This window comes from Micropterus salmoides, unplaced genomic scaffold (assembly GCF_014851395.1).
Source record: "Micropterus salmoides isolate LMB-PRFRI ecotype aquatic unplaced genomic scaffold, ASM1485139v1 Ms_hic_scaffold_8, whole genome shotgun sequence".
NCBI lineage: Eukaryota > Metazoa > Chordata > Actinopteri > Centrarchiformes > Centrarchidae > Micropterus > Micropterus salmoides.
In genome coordinates, this window is record NW_024044570.1 from 273,893 (window position 1) to 295,731 (window position 21,839).

At 40.8% G+C, this 21,839-nt stretch overlaps 1 protein-coding gene across 1 annotated transcript in view; it reads right to left on the reverse strand.

Annotated features, from left to right (window-relative positions):
• Positions 1–21,839, reverse strand: part of LOC119893037 (RNA-binding Raly-like protein) — a gene marked incomplete in the record, with an annotated part of 233,791 nt that overhangs the window by 185,474 nt on the left and 26,478 nt on the right. The window contains 1 exon segment of the mRNA XM_038704960.1: positions 9,177–9,227. Coding sequence (XP_038560888.1) covers positions 9,177–9,227 — 51 coding nt within the window.

Below are 21,839 nucleotides of genomic sequence, written 5' to 3' on the forward strand. Positions count from 1 at the left end.
TGTTCGCTTTCTTAAGGAGTGAGCAGTCCTCATGGGGCAGAGTTATCTCGGCTAGCATAGTCACCGGAGCTTTGTTGTGGTCAGTAGCGTTGATCGCGTTTTTACGGTCATCTAGTTTAAAATCCATGTCGGATGACTAAAATCCTCAACCCATGTAAAACTTAAGTTAAAAACTTAAGTTAAAAACTTAAGTTAAATAAAAAGGATATAAAAAATGTAAAGAGCAATAACGCAGGCTGGTCTGTATTTGTATAGCACCTTTATAGTCAGAGGCTAAGGTGCCAACAGCACATCCGAACAGAAATAACATTCATACACTTTCACACACAGATGGCACAGCAATTTGGGGTTCAGTGTCAAACTACCAATCTTCCATTTAGCTACCCCCTGAGCCACAGCCACCCAGCACAAGAGACTATAGGACAGGTAGTGAAAATAATATGAATTCTAATTAAATGATGGCGTTACTCTTTAAAATTACGACATTACATGTCAGAGAACATACATATGTGGAAGAGATTCAGACTGTCCAGAAAGTTTTGAACATGAGCAGAAAACCACTAAAACACAGGAGCTATTAAAGTCCAAGAGTTTACAACTGAATTACAATTAATTAATTTATCATTGAGGAGAAAACGTGCAATGTGCACATTGACAGAGGTTTCTTCCACAAACAAAGACACAAAGTAACCTAAGGTCATTAGATCAGAGGCTGCTGGTAGTTCCCCGTACCCACTTTAAGACCAGGAGACCGGTCTTTCCAAGCAGCTGCACCCAGGTTGTGGAATGCACTCCACACTTCGTTACGCACCTTAAACTGTGTTGTTTCTTCTAAAAAGCAGCTGAAGACTCTGTTATTCAAACAGGCGTTTGCTAAACATTAAGCTTGGTTTTAAAGTTGTCTGTCATATGTCAATGTGTTTCTGGTGTCTAGTTAGAACTGTATTTTGTTGTTATATTGTGAAGCATCTTGTGATTTTATCTGTGCTATATAAATAAATTTTACTTACTTACTTACTTACTTAAAAAGAGGAGGGAAGACTAAACCATGTGTGCTGACTCAGCAGGGATTTTTTTAAATGAGAAAAGTTGATCAACAGAAGAACACACATTTAAAAGAAATATAAAATCTTGCCTAGGGCTCCAACACTGTCAGGGTCGGCCCTGGGCTGGAGGACTCTGCTCAGTAACAGCTTTGAATCGCTTTGCGTCTCACCGTGTGGTCCTGGTTTACCTGCAGCCTCGCTGTAGTTCCAGCTGCTCACAGTGAGCAGCTCAGGTGAGTTCAGAGCAGCTGATGGAGGAGGATTTACAGACTGAGGAGGAGGAGATGTTTTATAACCGGCTCAACTCAACTGCTTATTTATGGCTAAATTGCCGTAGTGGCACATTTTATGGCACAGTTTTTTTCTCTGTTGTCTTGAATTTGCTGAGTCCTCTGTGCACGTTCAGTGCGGTCACGTGGTGTTACAGGCTGTGAAGAAGCAGCTGAACTCCTATAAAAATGTGTTTCCAGCACAGCAGATTACTTTCTCACTCCTGTGTTCGATGTTTGTGAGCAGACTGTGCTGTTACTGAGAACAATACAATTATCTGGGACTAACACATGTAGTAATGAAAAATACATAAAAACTGAATCTTCTGTCTACATTCGTATCTGCTCTCTGTTTCTACAGTTTATACTGAACTAACCGCACATACACCACTTCTTTTGACTTGAATCTCCTTCACACAGATACATAATTCAGGAGCATGTGGGTTTGGTTTTATTAGTGCTGGGCCAATTTTTAAGCACGATTAATCACATTTTTACGCGCAAAATTGAATAATGAATTCTAAAGTAGTGTATTGCGCACTTTTAATTTAAATGCACTGCTATATACACAAAAGTCCAATAACATGTGGTTTGCAAACACTTTAAACAAATAAGGAGCTTTTCCCCAGCAGTGTTCCCTTTACACAGCAGCAGTAAAATATTTCTTGTAAATCTCAACTTAAACATTAATGTAATCAAATCAAATATTAAACCAAAGCTGTTTGCCACTGCCAGGGAATTACCTTTTATCTAGCTTGTTAAAACAAGTTCCCATCAGAGTCCAGTTTTCTTAGGGTTTATTCTGAACAGGTATCAGCAGGTATCTTTTATCAGGGAGCAGCAGAAACACTATGTTCAGTAGCAAGTTTCCAAGTTAGAGTGAGGTGAAGTGGTCGAGCACAAGGCGTAGCGACAAGCGGGTGAAACTGTGGTGGTTGTGCTCGCCTCACGCACACGCCTGCCCTCTGCCAATTGTCTTGAACTTTTTGTACGCAACGTGCAGCACTAATCATTGGAAGAGAGACTGATCCTCGCTGTTTGTGAGTTTATTAAATCAACCCATTCTCACTCACTGACTCGTCACACATGGACGCATCAAGACCAATGGTCGTCAGTTTGTAAAGCACTGGGGATCCCTTTGCCGTCATTGTTCAACGCAGTGGGGGAATCCCTGTAGCGGTTTTTGACAGTAAAGGTAGGTGTATTTAACAGAAAGACTGAGTAAGGAAGTGGTTGGGGTGGATGGAGGGTCAGAACAACAACTTTGAACCAGGAGGTCAGGGTTCATGTCCAGTGTGAAACAAAAAGTCAACATTAAATATTTTTATTTAAGTTACGCGTGTTACGTAAATTGATGTAAGTGACGTTAGTTAACTCATATGTTAACTGACATACGTAGTTATTTTAACCCAAACCATGATCCTTTCCAAACCTTAACCAAGTAGTTTTGTTGCCTAAACCTAACCAAATTGCAATGTTTCATGACTTTAAAAAGGCGTCGTTTCAAAATGTTCCTTTCCGCTAGCGTTTTGTTTTGAAAGTCTAATCAGAAGTTGCATATTTGTTGTTGCTAAGTGTTGCTAACTTGACCGCAGAGCCCTGAACGTCAATAAATGACGTAAAAGGGCCACCCAACCCAGGTTGTTAAAAGGCGACGCCAAAGAGCCTTGACCAAGCGTATGTGACGAGTCGGGAGTGAGAATGTGTTGACCAAGGGGGAAGTTTCCGGTCAGCGATTTGATGCGAAAGTCCCTTAAACCTGCATTCTATTGAACTCTTCTGGTTGTAAAAAGTCTGGATGGTAAAATGTTTCTACTTGTCAGCTGATTTATTCCCTCAGTAAACACTTTCCTGATGAGTTTCTGGTCTCAGTCGCTAGTTTCAAGTCTTCTTCAACACAGCATGATGTTCATTTAGTAAATTATGGTCCCATTTAGAGGAACAGAGACCAGGAAGCAGGGGAGGCTTCAGAGCGGGATTATCTATGATTGACAAGTCGTTACCATGGCGACCTGTCAATCAGGCTAGAGTGACTCGTACCCACGGCGCTGTGTAAATTTAACCAGCGCCATTGAAAAAGCTTATTAGGAGTCGGCTCTTCTCTTTCTCTGGTGAGTACGTTTAGTTTTAAGTCTGTTGTTCGCTAGACAAAGTTATCAGCCCTGTTAAAATGACAGTTAACTTGAATTTACAGATGCACCTAGCTAAGCAAGCTAGCTAGCTCCACACACGGCCGTTAGCTCCACCGTCTCGTCCAAATATGGGCATGTCAGGTGCTGCAAAAACTCAAAATGGTGGCGCCCTGTCGGCCAAACTCGAGGCTTCAAAACTGCAGTCCAGAAACCAACGGGTGACGTCACAATGACTATGCCCACTTCTTAAATATAGTCTATGGTGTTGACTAAATAGGACATGAACAGGAGAGAATTCATATGGCAGAGCCACAAAACTAGATGCAGGCCTATCAGGTAAAGGTAGATATTTGTAGATGACTTACATCACGTGACTTACGTAATGTACTTATTTTAACCCAAACCGCGATTTTTTCCTAAACCTAACCAAGTGGTTTTGTTTTTTTAAGCCTAATCAAAGTACCACCGTTTTCCACGTGTTAAACGTCATGTGACTTAGGTTGCGTGACGTAGGTAATGTACTTAGGGTCCGTTATGCCTGTCACTGGACTGGTACTTTTCAGCACTCGTACATGTCGTTTTGGGGAACACTCCTGTATGCAGTTGTACTTTCCAATGGACATATGTCATTTTGGGATAACTGACAATTGACCTATTTTTTCATTTAATCACGAGGAAGTGTTTCTGGACACAAAGTTCAAAAGACACTTGATATATTGCAAAAACGTTTTTACATGCATGCAGCGTGTGAATACAGCACAATACAAACACTGAGGAGACTGAAAATAGTGGCAGATAAAAACATCAATAACCTTCCTCACATGAATGCATGAAACAGAAATGTTTAATGTCCCATCATGTTTTCCATAGTTTGAGCGATGATTTAATGGCACTGAAGAATTAACTCCACCAACTGTTAATCTCAAAGCGCTTAACTTTTAATATTCGCAGAGCATTAGTGGATGGAAAAACCAACTCATTTGCATTTTCTTTTGCAGATTTGGTTCAAATTTACATTTGGATGGAAGTCTGGCTTCTGTCACTCTTTCTTTGTTTCACTTCTCCCACCTTGTTTCTCTCTTTTTTTGTTCTTTCTACCTTCATTTTCCTTTGTGTTTCTCTATTTTCGTGCTGTACATCCTTCTCTTTATTATCTCTCTTGTTTATTGTTTATTTTATGTCTCATACATCTTTTCTCATTTCATCTTTTTCTTCCAAGTTTCTCTCCCTTTTTTCCTTCCTCTCTCTCGTCTCCTCAGACTCACTCCTCGGTTAAATCCATCACAGCAGCCGATCTGCTGCTCTGTAATCTGAATGTTATATTAATGAGATATAAAATTAAAAAACGAAGAAAGTTAAATGGAAAAAACTAAAGTAAATAAAACAAATTAAAAGTAGATTAAAGCAGTTTGTAAATAAATCGAGGTCTTCTCTCTCACACACACTTCAGTTCCCATTTTCTGCATCTGCGCTATTTTAATTGAATGTAATTTAGTTGCGTGTTTATTTCTGCATCAGAGCAAATTTAATTCAGTTTGAAGAGTTCCACAAATGTTGTTGTTATTTCCTATTTTCCTTCACATACTGCACCGCACTCCTTTAGACTCTTTTAAGTTTACCGTACATGTCTGAACTTGAAGTAACATTCATTCTTTTAAAATTTCAGGAGAAGGATGATAACATCATCAGCAGCGGACCTCTAATGGATGTACAATAGTTTACTATTTTTATTGGTTGCATGACCTTTGTCTTGCGTAGTGGTTCCGGATTTTCCTTTAATAATGTCCTCTTGGATTTAATGTATGTAAACACAATTCATAACCGATACGTTTTATATGGTGCAAACTGTTTCCTGTCTTATTTTGAATTTGTCTCTCTGGTGTTCGTATCGTGCTTTGTTTCCTGCTTGCCCTGATTCCAATGTGTCCCACCTGCTTTTGTTCCCCTTCCTGCCTGTGCCCGTCCCTTGCTACCTTTTGTTGAGTGTCTCTGCTTGTTCTCAGTGTACCTGTTATTGTGTTTGGACTATTTCTACCCGTTTTGGATTTATGTTTTCACTGAATGGACTAATACCCTTTAGTGTGGACCGAATCACTACACATAAGCCTGAATTTTCTGTTGTTGCTTAAATAAATACCGGGAACATCAACTCCAGTTAGTGGTTTACGTTTGGCCCTTACATTTGGGCTTTTCCTGCCTCGGCACTTGGCAATCCTGACAACACTATCGCTATTTTAGGGCTGGACCCGAATATTCGAATTTTCGAATATTCGACCGTTGGGTACACATTCGATATTCGGTTATGAGATTCCATTTTTAAGGTTTTTTTCGCGTGCCTGACCTCCACCGACAGCAGTGAAAGTAACGCTCGAGTTCACATCAAAGGGAAAACTAATGGAAGCCCTCAGCTGTGTGGGAGCACTTTAAACTGAGTGATGACAGCAGTAGTGTGGAAGTTATGGCGTTTATTAAAATTTTACAATTGCTTAATTTCATTACAGATCAAAACAGTCAAATTTCCTACATTTTAAAATGAATCAGTAAACTGTAGGCTGGAAACAAACAAACAACAACATAATGAACGCATTTAAATAAGCCTAATTACATGAGGCCGATTGTAGAAGAAGAGCATTTAGTGGCTATAATTAAAGTTAAAAGTGAATTTTGCATAATATCGTGTTCGATTTAGTTCCGCTACCGGAAACACCGCTCATCCCGTCTGCTCTCCGCCTGGATCCCCGTCCGGTTGAAACTATTCCCGGATTCTGCTCTGGACCTGCTGGATCAGACTCTCTCACTCTGGACTCTCAGCTACGCTTTCCCTGCTCTGGGTTCGGCACGCATCTGTTTTCACTCTGTCTCGCTCTTCCAATGCTCAATATCCGATCCTTTTAACCTGCAATAAATATTTCTCCCTTTCTTAGTCCTGCACTTGGGTCTGCTAGCCGCCATAATAAAGTTAAAAACAAAGATTTGGTAATAATCACTCAGTTAGCCCCTAGCTGTGGGAATAAATAAACTGACCGCTCTCTCTCTCTCTCTCTCACACATGCACACAGACTTGTGCACCCATGCCGCCATTATCTCTCCCCCATCCGATCCCCCCCTCACTCAGCAGAACTTATTGGGCATTCTTCTTCTGCTGTTCTGCTTCTATCTATTAAATAAAAAGCTGTAGCTCCTGAAATTGCAGCATGCTTATCAACACACGTTTGAACAATCGCCATAACGGGACCGCTGAGCACCGCCACAGGTGGAGGGGGTGGGGGGCTTTGATTATTCGCTCTTAATTACTATCGAATCGTCGAAGCTCAAAAAATGACATTCGGGCCAGCTCTACACTATTTACAGTGTGGTGTCACAGTATAGTTTCTTGGTATAGGCTTTTGGTACATTTTGTTTCCACTCCAGTTATTTTTCTTTGGCTCTTTCTGTTCTCTTCATCATTCACTTTTCCTTTACCGTTTCTTTCTTTCTGTATCATTTCAGCTTGATTTCAATCTCTATCTTGTTGCTACTTTCTTCTGTTTCAATAAATCCTGCTGATATGATTTTAATCTTCTCAACTCAGCTCTGTCATTTTCTCTCTCCCGTCTCTGTATGGCAGTAGATTGTCACTGCATGTGGATCTGGCTCCTCCTGTCTTTTATCGGCGTGCAGAATAATCTGAGTTGAGGATGGACGGAAGGCGGTGGGGAGGCCAGCAGCTGCACTCATCCTCACAAAATTCCTCTTCAACCTGCTGAAAGCTGAACACAACAAGGTCAAACTGAGATCCCCTCACAGTTTTCATCTGTTCCTGGAACTGTAAACAGCTCTCTGAGACAGGCAAATCGTTTCCTAACCTCAGAGTCGCTGCCATCAAACAGAAAATCCGTTTGCCACTGCACGCCAGACACAAATGGAGAGTTGGAGAGTTGGAGAGTTGAGGCAGGTTCATGTTCTTGGAGAGGGCAACCAATTTCCTCCTCTCTGCTGAAAATGTGCAGTCTGAGTCACTCAGGAAAATACGTTTAGAAGCTGCTGAAACACTGAAAAATTGAGATGACATTTGAGGTTGTCCAGAGCTGCTGCCTGAATCGTTTGGTGGGATCAGGACCAAAATATCAGTTCAGTTTCCAGGCAGCTTGAATATGAATAGATATTCTGTGGCTGTCTGTTCGCCTGCTGCCTTACGGTGCATTCAGAGGCAGGGAGTCCTGTTTCTCAGGAGCCTGAAGCTTGTGGCTGTTTGCTCTGAGCACATAATTTACGTTATTTTCTCCTTTTGCCATTTAACTGGTTCACGACAAAGTAGTTAATTTCAGAATCAGCTTTACTGGCCAAGTATGTCAACACACACAAAGAATTTGACTTTTTCATTGCTGTTCCAAGAACAATTTTTAGGGAGATAAAGAGCAACAGACATATAGCTAAAAGCAAAACGAAGCTGAAACAAGATTATTATGAAAACATAAACATTTAAATATAATGTATATACAAGTAGATAGGAAAGTTGTATATAAAGTAAGATTTAGGGCTGTCCAACGACTAAGGATTTAGATAGGCGAATCAGGGTCGTCAAGTCCTGCCTGTAGTCGACTGATAGTCGAATCATGTGTGTTTTTGTGCCCGCCGATTGCGAGCGTTGGGGTTGTTACACACGACAGCTACGTTGCTGCAGTTGCTCTTCATCCAATTTACACTGTAAATTTCCAGCTAAACTGAGGCTTTTTGAAGACCCTTTTCTCTCTCTCGCCTGGCATTCACCGGTCTTGTGCAGAGTTTCTCATGCATGCCGTGCTGCCGACAGCCGCATGCAAGTCGCAGTTCCTCGCGGGTCTATTTCAAATAGGCGGCTATTTACAAACGATATAATATTCTTTTTTGTGGTTCATCAACGGTGATAAATTATCCGAAAGTCCTGCGAGGTGCCAACAACTCGGCACAACACCAGTGAAGCCGGGGCCCCCGTCTCTTCAGCGAGTGTTCCTCTGTTGCCACTACACACACACACATACACGCTACGCCTACACATGCGCACTGACGACCCAGGGTTAAGGTTACAATTTTGGATTTATCCACGCACTTTAAAAACATTTAATGAAAGTTTTATTCTTTTTACATGTTTATTTACAGCATTAAATGTTGAAATGTATATTGTAATAAATTTACACTGTTAGACAAGCTGTACACTCACTACTTTACAATGTAGCAAAGTGTCATTTCTTCAGTGTTGTCAATCCAATTTTTACAAAAATGTGAGGGGTGTACTCACTTTTGTGAGATATTCTACATGCTCTGTAAATCCCCCCTGCGCCCTGTGTCTTCCTGTGAGAACATTTTGAAAGACCAAAAGATAGAAGACGTGAATTCGTCTGCATACTGTAGATGGAGAAATAAAATGTTTGCATAAAGCAGCAACGTCACTCTTTATTTATCTGCAGAGGGTCACACTGATCCTGACAGCAGCCTGCTACACAATCCCAGAGCCACAGACTCTGAACACACGTCAGCTTTGCCTCCTACTCTTCTAAATTACAAACACCTTGCATCTTAGCTTGTCGAACGAGCCGTCAAATAAACAATCTTTATGCCAAAGATCATTTTGTTGATCTGATTTCTGTGGTGAAGACAGTGTGAACCGTGGCCTCTGACTTGTGTTCACTACGGCCAGTAATAGCAACCGCGAGTTAAGAGACAAAACCGGAAATGGATTAAACGATAAGGTTGATAAGAATGTTCGGTACCTGTTATAGTGGTCATCAGGGTATCTGTCAAACTCCATGTCATAGTCAGACCTGAGGAGAGAACGTGAGAGATGAGGATTAGAAACAGATGAGCCGCCATCCTGTCGCTGGCTGGAAACAGTAAAAGAGCAATAGAGTCAGTAAAGACTACATCAGTCTTGTGTGTCTATATCAAATGAACCTGTTGAAATTGTATTTAATTTAATCAACTGTTAAAAAGCACTACTTGAAGTAGTTTAAGATGAGACGCAAATTACACGACAATGAAATTTTGAAAATGAGACAGCGATAGGGGGACCACTGGAGTCTAGAACAGCTTCAAAAAGTAAATCCTCGTTAACACATATTAAAGGGTATCAGTAGTGATTGGTCAGGTTTCGTTTTTTGATGCTCTGAAACACGACAGCTCCCAAACTGAGCTGCATTAAAACCTCAAATAACAGACTGCAGGGGAAATGATCTATCAGGTTAAAACAGAATATCAGCATTCTCCTGAAAGAGAAGGAAAGACTGTGATGAAGGTGATGATGATGATCTATCAATCATTATGTGGGTCACCTCATTTAGCTTTTAGAAACAGTATATAAACATAATTCATGCTTTATAACACACAATAACGTAGTTGTAAGCAGCGTTTAACTATATTGCCATTCATTATCTGTTTACACAGCAGGCTCTACTTACGGGTGTCTACAGGACAAGGATGAATAAAAACACAACATACATCCTGTACAACCATATTTATTTCCACACCGTGCCACTATCTACTGCTGCAACCTGTACAATGTTCAATATCAATCACATCTGTATATTACAGTTTTTATCAATTGCTAACCTACGTTGTCAAAACTCTTCACGCAGTCAGCGAAACAGAAGTGTATGTGGACCAAAGTTTAAATCATTTTTCATTGCTTTCACACAAAATGCATTCAATGACTACTTTCTCCAAAATCCATGAACTCTTTTCTCATTACTACTTCTCCACCTGCAAAACTCTATATATCTGCAACACATTTTTCAAATGCTAACACACTTTGTCCAAAACTGTTAAAAACACATAAATAATCTCAAATATCCTGCATTTTTGCAGCAACCGGACTGAAATATATAGAAAATCTTTTACATTTACATACATTTTATGTTTACATCTATGTGCGTAGAGAAATATTTGTAGTTTTATGAAATTGGTTTTACTGTAAAACTGCAAGTTGAGTGTAAAGCAGGAAATGTGCTTGTATTTTAGCAGAATTGGTTCAAGTGGTTGGTGCTTCTATTACAAGTTGTGGTCATCGTGTCTCACGTACCAGTGTTACTGTGTAAACAACTGAGAAAAACTGTAAAGGTGTTGTAGTGAACAACGGTGTGGATTTGTGCATTTTTCATTGAATAAATGTGGAGCTACCCTAAATTCCTTTCTCCTCCCCAGAGAAGAAGGGGAGGGGTCAAAGTTGCTTTCTCTAAGTGCTGTCCCGACCATAAAACTGGCACCTCTTTGATTCCGAAGCTGATAACGCGGGGCGTGACTGTTAAACTGACAAAGGGACACGAGCCAGCCATTGGCATCTCCCTGAACAGCCTATCAAAACTTACCCCACCACACACGTTTCCGTGGCAACTGACCTTATTCTTTGTTTTATTACCACATCAAAAGGATACTCCTTGTCTCACCTAAGTGTGACATGTTCCAGACACTGAACTTTAGATGACAAAGGACTGCAGTCTCCAAAATACTCAAAGCATTTAATTGAGTTAAATCTTTAGTTACCTGTTTACGTTTGCCTCTATTTGAGCAGTTATGTTAACTGTTGTTGCTCTCTGTTGTTGATATTAGTGCTGAAAAGAAGTTACTTGTGCAGTGTTTTTATTTTCAGCAAGACACTCCTTCATCTAATGTAATCAATGCTTGTTCATAATTGTTACGTCCCAAGGTCTAGGGGTGTCCTGGAGGTAACATAAATGTGTGGCCTCCCACTCTTCCCATTCCCAAACAAGGCCAGTACACAACAAATACAATTTAGCAGTTTTTATTATACCTCGGAGATGAGCAGTGCCCAAAACAACAACCAAAACACTAAGAAAAACCCTAAATCTTTCCTAAACCCAAAACCAAAAGGTAAAGAAAAGACAAAGCTCTAAAACTAGGCTTCTAAGTCCAAACACAGGAGAAAACGGTGCAAACAAAAGAAAGGGCTTCTCACTCCTACTCACTGCTAGTAGCTGACACAATATAGCTACAACAAAAGGAAATTGCTTCCTAGAAACAAAAATGGCAAAGCCAACAAAACCAGGTTGTCATAAGACAATCAGAAGGACTACTTTACTACTTACAATCTAAGTTGAATATAGTCACAACCGTACACTATGTACAATACACACAGACATAGCACACAGTCCTCAGGCAGGTTGGGAATGGCAGAGAGAGGGGCAGAGTTCCTGTCCGTAGGGCTTAAGATGGCTGCTGTCATCCAGATGCCCAATCAGGAGGCTCCAATCAGCTCAACCAGACCAATCCAGTGTGTCCACCTGTTCTCCAGTACCTGCATACACTCACACACACACTCTAATGGAGGATAACAGCTGACAGTGCCAGGAGAGATAAACAACAAAATATGACCCCAGGGTCATAACATAATACTTTCTTACAAAATTTACCCTTTAGAAATGATGACAAAGAAATGTTTTACTATACTCTTAATCGCCAGCTTGAATTTAAGGATGAATCAACAAATTCCCCGGTTCCTAAGGAGAGACGATCTTTGATTTAATCCAAGCTTTCCTCATGTAACCTGAGCTCCCCCAAGTGGACGAAATAAGTATTACATGCCCTCGTCGGAAATGCCGTTAAATGTGTAAAAATACTGACCAATAATGTGACAATTTACCAAATGCTTAGAACAGTACAACCGTTCAACCATTGAGGTTCGATTGTGGAAAATATTTGATTATAATACGTGCAAATAGATTTCTTTTCTTTAAACATTAAGTTTAGAAAGGCAGTTCCTGGGGAAACCTGAGACGCCCCCTGGGGAACCACGGCCCAGACAACAAAAGAGCGACACGCGACCTGCTCGCCAGACTCTTAGTCTCTTCCCTCTTCTCGCTCTTCCCCTCTGCCCTCTGGATGCTTCGGCACGCGCGTAGCGTGCCTCGCCAGGCCACACGCCCAGACTCGGCCAGCGAAACAAACAAGCCTTTTGTTCGCCTGAAGCTACACACCTGAAGTGCCGCGACATCGATCTGCCTTCAGTTTGTTTTATTTTCTTTATTTCTTTTGTTTGTTAAAGTTATCAGTCCGTTAAGTTACACTGGACTAATTCAGGAACGACCAAGTTCCATTTTAAGCCTTTTCGTCGAGCCAACTTCACCGAGGTCAGACCAAGCCACGTGGTCTCGCCAGCTACAACAAAGGAAACCTGCAAACAGCCGAAATGCCAGACGGAGGAGGTTTTTCAATCAGACACGGAGAACCCCGGACAATCCCTAGCAAAAAGCCAGGATCGGCAGCTAGCGTGGGACCCGTGCAACAGGCCAAAAGCAGGCTGTCGACAAGCAGTAAGACTTAACACACGTCCTGTGATCAGATGTCCATTTTAACTCCTAAACTAGAGCATTAGTTTACTTTCATTAGTTCTTCTATGCCGTATGAGTCAAATGCTTCCCACAATCGAACCTCCAGGCTCATTGTTCAGCAAATGTTTATGTTCCCTGTATCCAACCATCTTTTTATCACCTTAGGTAGAGAATAAATTCACTGTAATATAATCAAGAGCTGTGTGTGTTGCCTATTTCTAGTTCCTGCCAAGAGAATTGACCCTTTAGATATGAGACTGACTGACTGATTTAAGATAATTGAGCGATTATTAACTAACTGATCACTAGTAATAATTGTATAATTATTCAAAACTACCTAGAGGTCCGGAGACTCTAGGATTATAACAACTCCGGTGGTGCCCTTTACGAGGAAATTCTGATTTTATGAATAATAATTCATAATTGGGTATCAATTCTCATAAATTTATTAAAATGCATAACTAATAAATTTAGGTCCACTACAGTGTATATATTGTAAATATAACTTATTCTTATTATTTCTATTCCATCTTGTATTTTTTCTATTGTACTTTTAAATTAATGTGTATTCTCTTATCTGTTGTGTGTTGTGTTGTATCTGCTGTAACAAGTGAATTTCCCCAGTGTGGGATCCATAAAATCTATCTTATCTTATCTTATTAGAGTGTGTAATAAACCATGTATTCATTGTTTTAATATCGCCATAATTGATAACAGGGGGACTTCAAGTAAGTACGTTCCCAACAACTTGAACAAAATACAGAAAAGCACAACACATAATATAATAGCATCTAAATAGAGCAGGCTTATAAAAGTAAGGAGCGGAAGATAAGACACAAAAGAGACAACTACAGTAGACTTTAAAGACTTTAGTGGAAAGAAATAGAATATAATGAAAAATAAGTATAATACAACTAGAACAGAACAGATAGTGTTACACAATTATTTTAGGAATTACAGCAACATTTGATCAAATGAAATTCTCTGTAGATGGAGAAGCAGAATTTAGCTTTTATGCATCTTATATCTGGAACAAACACTGAAAACATTTACTGTAACTGTCTTGTTTTATTTCCTATTTTAATTGTATTTGAAAGTAATTTATATTTTCCTATTTTGCTTCTATGTTTTATGTAAAACCCTGTGAATTGCCTTGTTGGTGGAATGTGCTATACAAATAAACTTGCCTTACAGTGTCACACTGCAGCAAACTGGTGGCTGTGAAGCTGAACTGAGCAGATGGCATTCAGACCTACTTATCACAGAGCCAAAGAGCCTGCGGGCAAGGCAGCACACGGTGACAGTGTCTGCACTGAAACTGGAGACTCTGCTCACCCAGAAACTGTTTTACTGGGTCAGTTCACACTTTCAGGCTAATGCCAGTTGGCAACCATCAGCTAATGTGTGTGTGAGATCAGCTGGAGACAGAGAGGTGAGTTTGGTGTCTTGGATTCTTAGATTACTATTTTCTTCATCTGATGATGTGCTAACAGTTCCTACTATGTTATCCATTCTAACTATAATTATATGGAATAAACAATTACTATATTATTTATGTATTAAGCCGGTTACACAACAGTCCAGCGCAACTGCAGAGCAACTGAACCAACATCATCCTACAAGTCTCACGTTTTACCTGTAAGACTTGTGTTTTTGTCCCTAAGTTGCCTTCTAACATGGTGATCTGGGGTCTCATTTCTAAACGGTGCGTACGTACAAAACAGGGCTGGAAACGTACGGACGCCACTTCAAAGGTTGTGATCTATAAAAAACAAACTTGAGGGAGAACGTGCGTCCCGTAAGTAAACTCTGAACCATGCGTACGCACATAAAGAGGAGAAATGAGAATGGCGACTCACATGGCAGAAGGATGAAATGAACAGGCCTACTATTGAGTAAAATAAATCCAAATATTACCTCTGAGTATTACAGGCTTAAAGCCTTTCTGAATAAACAAACACACGTTTGACTGATTTTCCCTGAAGTGCGCAATAAAACACCATTTAAGATAATTTGTAGCGCACAAAAAGAACTGAGGATCATAAACACAAACAGAGATTGTGTTTCTGCAAAAGAACGCCTCAAATATGTTGGACAGTTTAATCAGGAATCAGATTAATTAATACTTGCATGCAGCAATTTATTCTCATAAATAAGGTGAACAGGAGACAAATTACATTTAAATTGATGCCGTTTTCAATGCGTCAGTCGAGCAAATACGAGACCATAGTTGATTGTGATTTCTAAAGGGAACTTGCTTACAAGTGTGTGTAAACACAGTTTTATAAGTCTGAATATTTTTTGGTGTATGCCATTTTTGGCTTTTGAGCGTACGTATACTTTTAGTAAGGTTTCTAGGCACAGTTTTATAAATGAGACCCCTGATCTGTAATGTGACTTCCACACAGTCAAAATAAGAAACATGTGTCCTGATTATAGTTCAGTAACTCTGCAGAGCTCCTGACGGCACTGACCATACTTAATGTCTGTAGAGGAAAGGGTGATGTGGAAATGGTGTCTCTGGTGTCAGGTTATGATGTGATGTTAGCACTCATCTGAAAAACCCCTTCTTTTATGACGTCAAACGTGAAGTATATAAGCTAAGCAGCCAAACAGTGTTGTATTAGAATGAAATAATTGTCTGATCTTACATATTGTAGAACTAACTAAAATCTGCAGGTTGTGGATGAAGTACTTGTAATAGTTATACCCCAATGTAGAAATACTCTTGTTAGAAGTAAAAGCCTATACGTTCAAAATGTTACATAAGTAAAAGTACAAATGTATTAGAATCAATACATAAAGTGCCAAAAGTATCACAGTTTCAGTATAATGTTTATTATATTATTTGATATCGTTATTGATGCATGAACATGTTCCCTGGTGGAGCTGATTTCAACCACTATATATGTACTGCTGGGTAGCTTGCAGCAGTGGTTCTCAAAGTGCGGTGGGTGGAAGCTTAGGGGTCCTTGAGAGGGTTCCAGGGGGTCCCCAGCAAAAGGGGGAGTATTTATTTTCACTATAATTGCTTCCATAAGTAACACAATGAGAGAATGTATGATTACTTTGGTCAGGGGTTTCAAACACTATCTGCAATCTAGACAGACGGTGCAGTGGGTCGCCTCACAGCAAGAAGGTCTTGTAATCGAACCTTGGTCGACTAGGCCTTCTCTGTGTGGGTTCTCTCCTGGTCCCACCGTCCAAAGACATGCAGGCTAGGTTAACTGGTAACTCTAAATTGCCCTTAGGTGTGAGTGTGAGTTGTTGTTTTACATGTGTTGTTGGCGACCTGTGGAGGGTGTAACCAGCCTTACGACCAGTGTCTGCTGGGATTGGCTACAGCACGACAGCGACCCTGTACACAGGACAAGAGGTCAGTGAGTAATGAGCGTGAGTAACCAAATGTTCCAAATTTATTCTTGCTAACTTGACCATGGAGCCCTACATGTGCAAAAGTGATGCTAAAGGGTATCCGGGGCTTTAAAAAGCAACGCCGAAGGGTCTTGACCACGCGTCCATGCAGCATGTTACGAGTTGGAGGACATTCTCAATATCTTGGCTTGATGTACTGTGTCTGTGTCCATCCTATGCAAATATACCTTTTGGGTCAAACTTCCAAAGACAGAAGAAGAAACTGTCTTTTTCTGAGCCGGACAGTGAGATGGAGACTGAACTCCAAAGCCTGGCACTATTTATCCACTGAGGAGAAGAAATCAATAACCATCTGACACACACACACACACAGACCCAGCAGCGCCTCTCTAACTGAGGACTCAGATTAAAGAGAATCCAGGAGGAGATAGGGCCAGAGAGAGACAGGGGGATGGACAGATAATGGTAGAGACAGATAGAAAGGTAATGACTTTGATAGAGAAACAGGTGATTTGGTGCCAAATTCATATCCTTCCACTGTGAGCAGCCGTATCATCGCTCCTGCTGCTGCCATCATTCATCTTCATCAGCCGTGATGGCTATTAATCAGCGTTTAACGACAGTATTGATCCGGGGCCGACTCAGAGCTTCAGCTCAGACGTGCGTTTCTTATTGAGCTGTGTAGGAGCAAACTTTTAAACATGACTATTGATCTGCAGGACGGCCCCGCTCCTCTGAGCCGGGATCACACTAAATGACTCTTTTATGGCCGGCACTGCTGGTTTATCTGTGTAATTAGGTCTGATGTTACAGCAGCAGCACCACCTGAGAAGACGATCCTCGCTGTGATTATGGGCTCATAACAAGCGAGACAAGCGGCTATGAAGTCCTCATAATCTCAGCGAAACATGTCCTTCAGGCACTTTTGGATTTTATGTACAACGGTCTGTGCTCAGGTGCGCTGTAACACACCCTCACTTGTACATCCTTTTCTCTCCCTCCTCATCACTGCTGAATGCTGCTGGAGCACTTTTCCCAAAGCAATTGATTTCAATTCACTTGACTAATTACGCAGCAGCTCCACCTGCTTTTACAGGGCCTCTTTTAACGATGAACGTCGTGTGACTTTAAAGTTCTTGCATTTTCAAAATCTCTTTTTTCTAGACAATCCGACAGTAAAGCCTGATTTACACTGAGGTTCACAGATTTTTGGAGGGGCCAAATTGGGAGCGGGATCAATTGATAGTGTAATAAAATGACTGTAGCCTACTTGTAATGACTAAACCAAAAAAGTGCTCAGTGAGTTTAGAATCCAATATACTCTCAAAGCTTTAACTGATAAATTCTTCTACAGCATTCATAATCCATAGAAAAGTAATAATTTTATTGGAAAGCACTTTTCAATCGAGGAGCACAAAGTCGTTTCATTGCAGGGATAAAAGTCAATCCCACATATAAAATACAACAGCATAAAAGACCTTCACATCAACCCTGTCTGCTAGAAAATATGTTTATGTACATCTAAACATATTTTCTAGAAGACAGACATAACAACGCATGCAACGCTAACACAACAATTGACAACAACGACATTTGACTCAAAACCACAAAGTCAGGGCATCATCAAAGTCAGGATTCATCCATGAATGTGTGAACCATATTTCACGACAATCTGTTCAATAGTTGTTGAGATATTTCAGTCTGGACTAAAGCGTTTGACCAACAGATCAACAGCGCCATCCTAAGAGCCTCAACAGGAGTAAAATCCAATGTGAAATCTACATGACAGAGCTGTATTGTGTAGTGGTCAGACAGGAGTGTAAAATCAAACTTTTATTTTGAGGCCTGATTTAAAAGCTGAGACAGTTTCAACAGACCAAATCCTAACTGCCCCTGGACTTAAACCTGGACTCTGGAACAGCCAGAAGATCTAACAGGCCTTATGGATAGGCAGGAGTTTAAAGTGAAAACATGCGAACAGGTGTCCCTGCAAAAACAAAACATTTAATTCTGATTCAGCTAGATGAGTCAGATGATCATTACCAGACAGCCTGTGTTTGGTAAAATCATTTGTGATGGCCTGTTTACTTTCCAGATTGTGGCAGATTCACACGACCTCTGCATTTACTACAAATCCCAGGAGGATCTGAGGTAATACCACGTAAGTAGGGTTTAACTCCATGAAAAAACATCACAGCTGGACCTGGTCCTGATTCAATTATTACAAACCATCTAATCAGTCTGCAGCATTAGAAGGAGAAAGCTTCTATTCAGCAGGTTTACCTATTTTTTACCACGGTTTCAAGAGTGTTTTGGTCATTTCAGGGAAACTTCATCACCTCTGCGACAGATGTTCAGCTGCTGTCTGTCTGTCAGCAGGATTTCTCACAAACTTAATGACAGCTTTCCCTCAGATTTGGAGGACAGTTCAGCCTCGGGCAACAAGCAGCAAATTAGATTTCAGATATCCAGATTTCAGTGATCCTGAGGGGATGTTTGCAGGGTCAAGAGCTAAATTTAAATATTAGTGAGAGAAAGTATGCCTTTGGGAGCAACACAAATAATTTCATCATCCAGGGGGGCCAAAATAGCACTACAGTCAAATAAATGTGGGCAAACTCCAAAAACAGAAAAATAGTATCTAATTCTCCGGAGGATTGTTACTCCCTTAAATTTTTAAAAATCTTTTTTCAGAGTATTTTCTCCTGGAGTCACTGTTATTAGCCGACCCTGCTGTGTCCCTGAGGAGGATTCTTTAACTGGGAAGAAAAATAAAATACAATAATAAAAGTAGAATTTTACACTACCACTATGGATATTCAGGCTATAATTACATTTTAAATAGAAAAAGGAAACTGTTGTGAAATTTGGTGGGGTACATTTATGAAGTAACATGTATGGAAATACTCATGTGAAGCACAAGTAACTCAAAATTGTGCTTGAATATATCACTAAGGTATCAAAACCGGTTCCAAGTTGGAATTGTTACCAAACACATTCCAAATATGGAATTTATCTACAGGGAAGGAATGACAAACAAGACAAAAACCATTGTGGGAGACAAGAGGCACCCTCTTGTCCCTTCATTCGAACTACTGTCATCTGGGCAACGATATGGCCTCCCTCTATTTACCAAAAATAGATCTAAATCTTCATTTGTGCCTCAGGCAATTAAGTTTTTAAACAGGTAAGGCACATATATAGCCAAATAGGCAGGATGCTCAGCTGGTCTGGTCTGCTTAATTTAATTAATTGGTAGTAAGGTGCGGAGTTTGGGAAATGATGTGTTATGTGTATTAGTTGTGTGTTTACCAGTATGTTTGAAGCTTCTCACTGTGGCGTATGATGTAATGCCTACTTGATTGTTCTGCAAAGAAATTTCCCTACAGGGACAAATAAAGAGATTGATTGATTGAATTGACCCGTGCATTTCGATTCTGCTTCTCGGTTCCTGACTATCTGCATATTTTAGCTCCTGATTGAACCACAGTGAGTGTTTTACAGTCCATAAAAGTGTCTCTTTTCTCTTATCTGCCAGGACCTGCTACGCCGACGTCATAAATTTGTTACACAGTATGTCAACAAGGCGTGAAGAAGAGAGTCAGCACAGCAAAACGCTCCAAAGATTGTCTTAGCTTTACTAAAAAGCGTTTCCTTCAACACGGCGTGAATCTGAAGGAACGCTTCACCGTGTTCAACGTGTTGCGCTCTCCCAGATCCAGCTAACGCTAACAGTAGCAACGGCTCAGATACAAAACACAGGTGAGCTGACGTTCACCTTTTATACTGAAGGGAAACCAACAATGGCTACAAATGATTCAATATATTTTTCTTAGAGACGAGTCCCCAGAGACGCCCCTCTAGTACAGAGACTCCTTTAGCCATGAAGGGGAAGAGGAGCAAGGAGGAAGAGGATGAAGGTCACCGAGCAGCGACAAGATCTGTGGTGAAGGGGCCCATAAGAACTTGATTCGATAAGCTGAATCTGAATTCGAATGGATAAAATTTAACGATACCCAACCCTATATAGTACGTGAGTAAGTGTACTCAAGTACAGTGTTAGTTTCCTCTTTAGCTGTGAAGTTGCATCAGTATTTTGCTCAGTGACACTCTTTCAGGTGTTAATAAGGCCTTTAATTTGCTCTGCGCTGTGCTGCTGTAGACCCAAATGGTGTTATTAGAGAACTCAGTGGCTGTTCTCCTGATGGGAATAATTACACAGCAGCAGCGAACGTCAATACACACCGCGGACAAACACATTTAGAGAGAGCGTTATGGAGAGGGAGAAATCAATGATCTGTTCAATATATTTTCTTTTATTCTGCAGCGAGCGATATAAGAAGTCTGCTGGAAGAGGACGCTTAATGAGATGCGAGACAAAAAGTGGAGGTGAGCAGAGGGAGGAGAGCTGAGTGTTGACGAGGTGAGTGGAGGAGTAAACATGGCTGAACTCGACTGAGACGCAGCACAATGAGAGGAGACGTGGCGAGGAAATGATGAGGAATTTGCATTTATATAGCTGCTACTTAACGCTCACCCCCTCCTACACTAATGATAGCATTCAGCCTCAGTAACCCCCCTCCTGCCTGCCCCCTCACACACCAAACAGCAAAGTGTGTGTGTGTGTGTGTTTATACATATTCATGCCGTCCAGGGTGAGTGTGTGGCGGCAGGTGAGAGCAAGCTGAGCTGTTTGGTTTCACCTTCTTCGCAGCCGCAGTCGCGAGCCTCGTCCTCAGGCATGCACACACTCCACAGCCACATCCATTTATTCTGATTTACCGCTCACCCTCACCAGCCTGCTGCAGTGTCATAAATCAGTGGTGGCGTACTGTAGCACGGCGTGGTGAGACGGCAGTTAATGGGCCATTTAGCCGTGTTCCTGCCACCTCAGCTCGCTCGGCTCGGACCGAGGGCGGGTCAGGTGGTTAGCTCAGGCTGCTGTGAGCTCTGAGGTCAGGTCAGTGACTGTGGCTGTCTGGAGACGGGAACTTATGCCGCATTAATGTTGCTGCAATCACCAGTTTCTGCCTTGTAAATACCGTTTACCTTAACATCCAAGTTGCAACTGTGAAGCGCTGACACATTCGTGCTTAATAATAAGGATGTGTCTGTAAAAGCAAACAAACAGACATCTCAAGTCAGACGTTAGTCTAATCTTCAGCCTTATTATCATAACGTGCGCTCATTAGTTATCTTGCTCCTTATGAATAGAATTCTTCCCCACAATAGAACAACTCAATTTACCTTGAACTCCTCATTCTCATTGTTTGCATTCTGTTTGTTTAGTCATTGTTTATTTCTTTGATGTATATTTAACCGCATTTATATTCACCTTTAGTTAGTTAATAAATTTCACCATAATCACAGGAACTGTGTGTGTATTGTTTAACTCCAGGTCACTGTAAGGGAGGATTTACGCCTTCGATATGAGATTGACTATGATTGATTATAGAAATGATTAAGCAATTACGACTAACTGATCACTGGGAATAATTGTGTCCTGAGGCCCTGGGCAAACGGAATTTCCGGGGGTACCCCACGAAAAATGAGTTTTATGAATTAATATTTCTGAATATTAATATTCATAATTTTATTAACAGTAGCCTAAAGAGGTACACTACACACTACAAGTTAGCATAGCATAGCCCTGATCAATCCGAACTCCATTCAGAAAAGGAGGTTTTTCCTTGCCTCTGTCTCCTAGTGCTGCTCTTG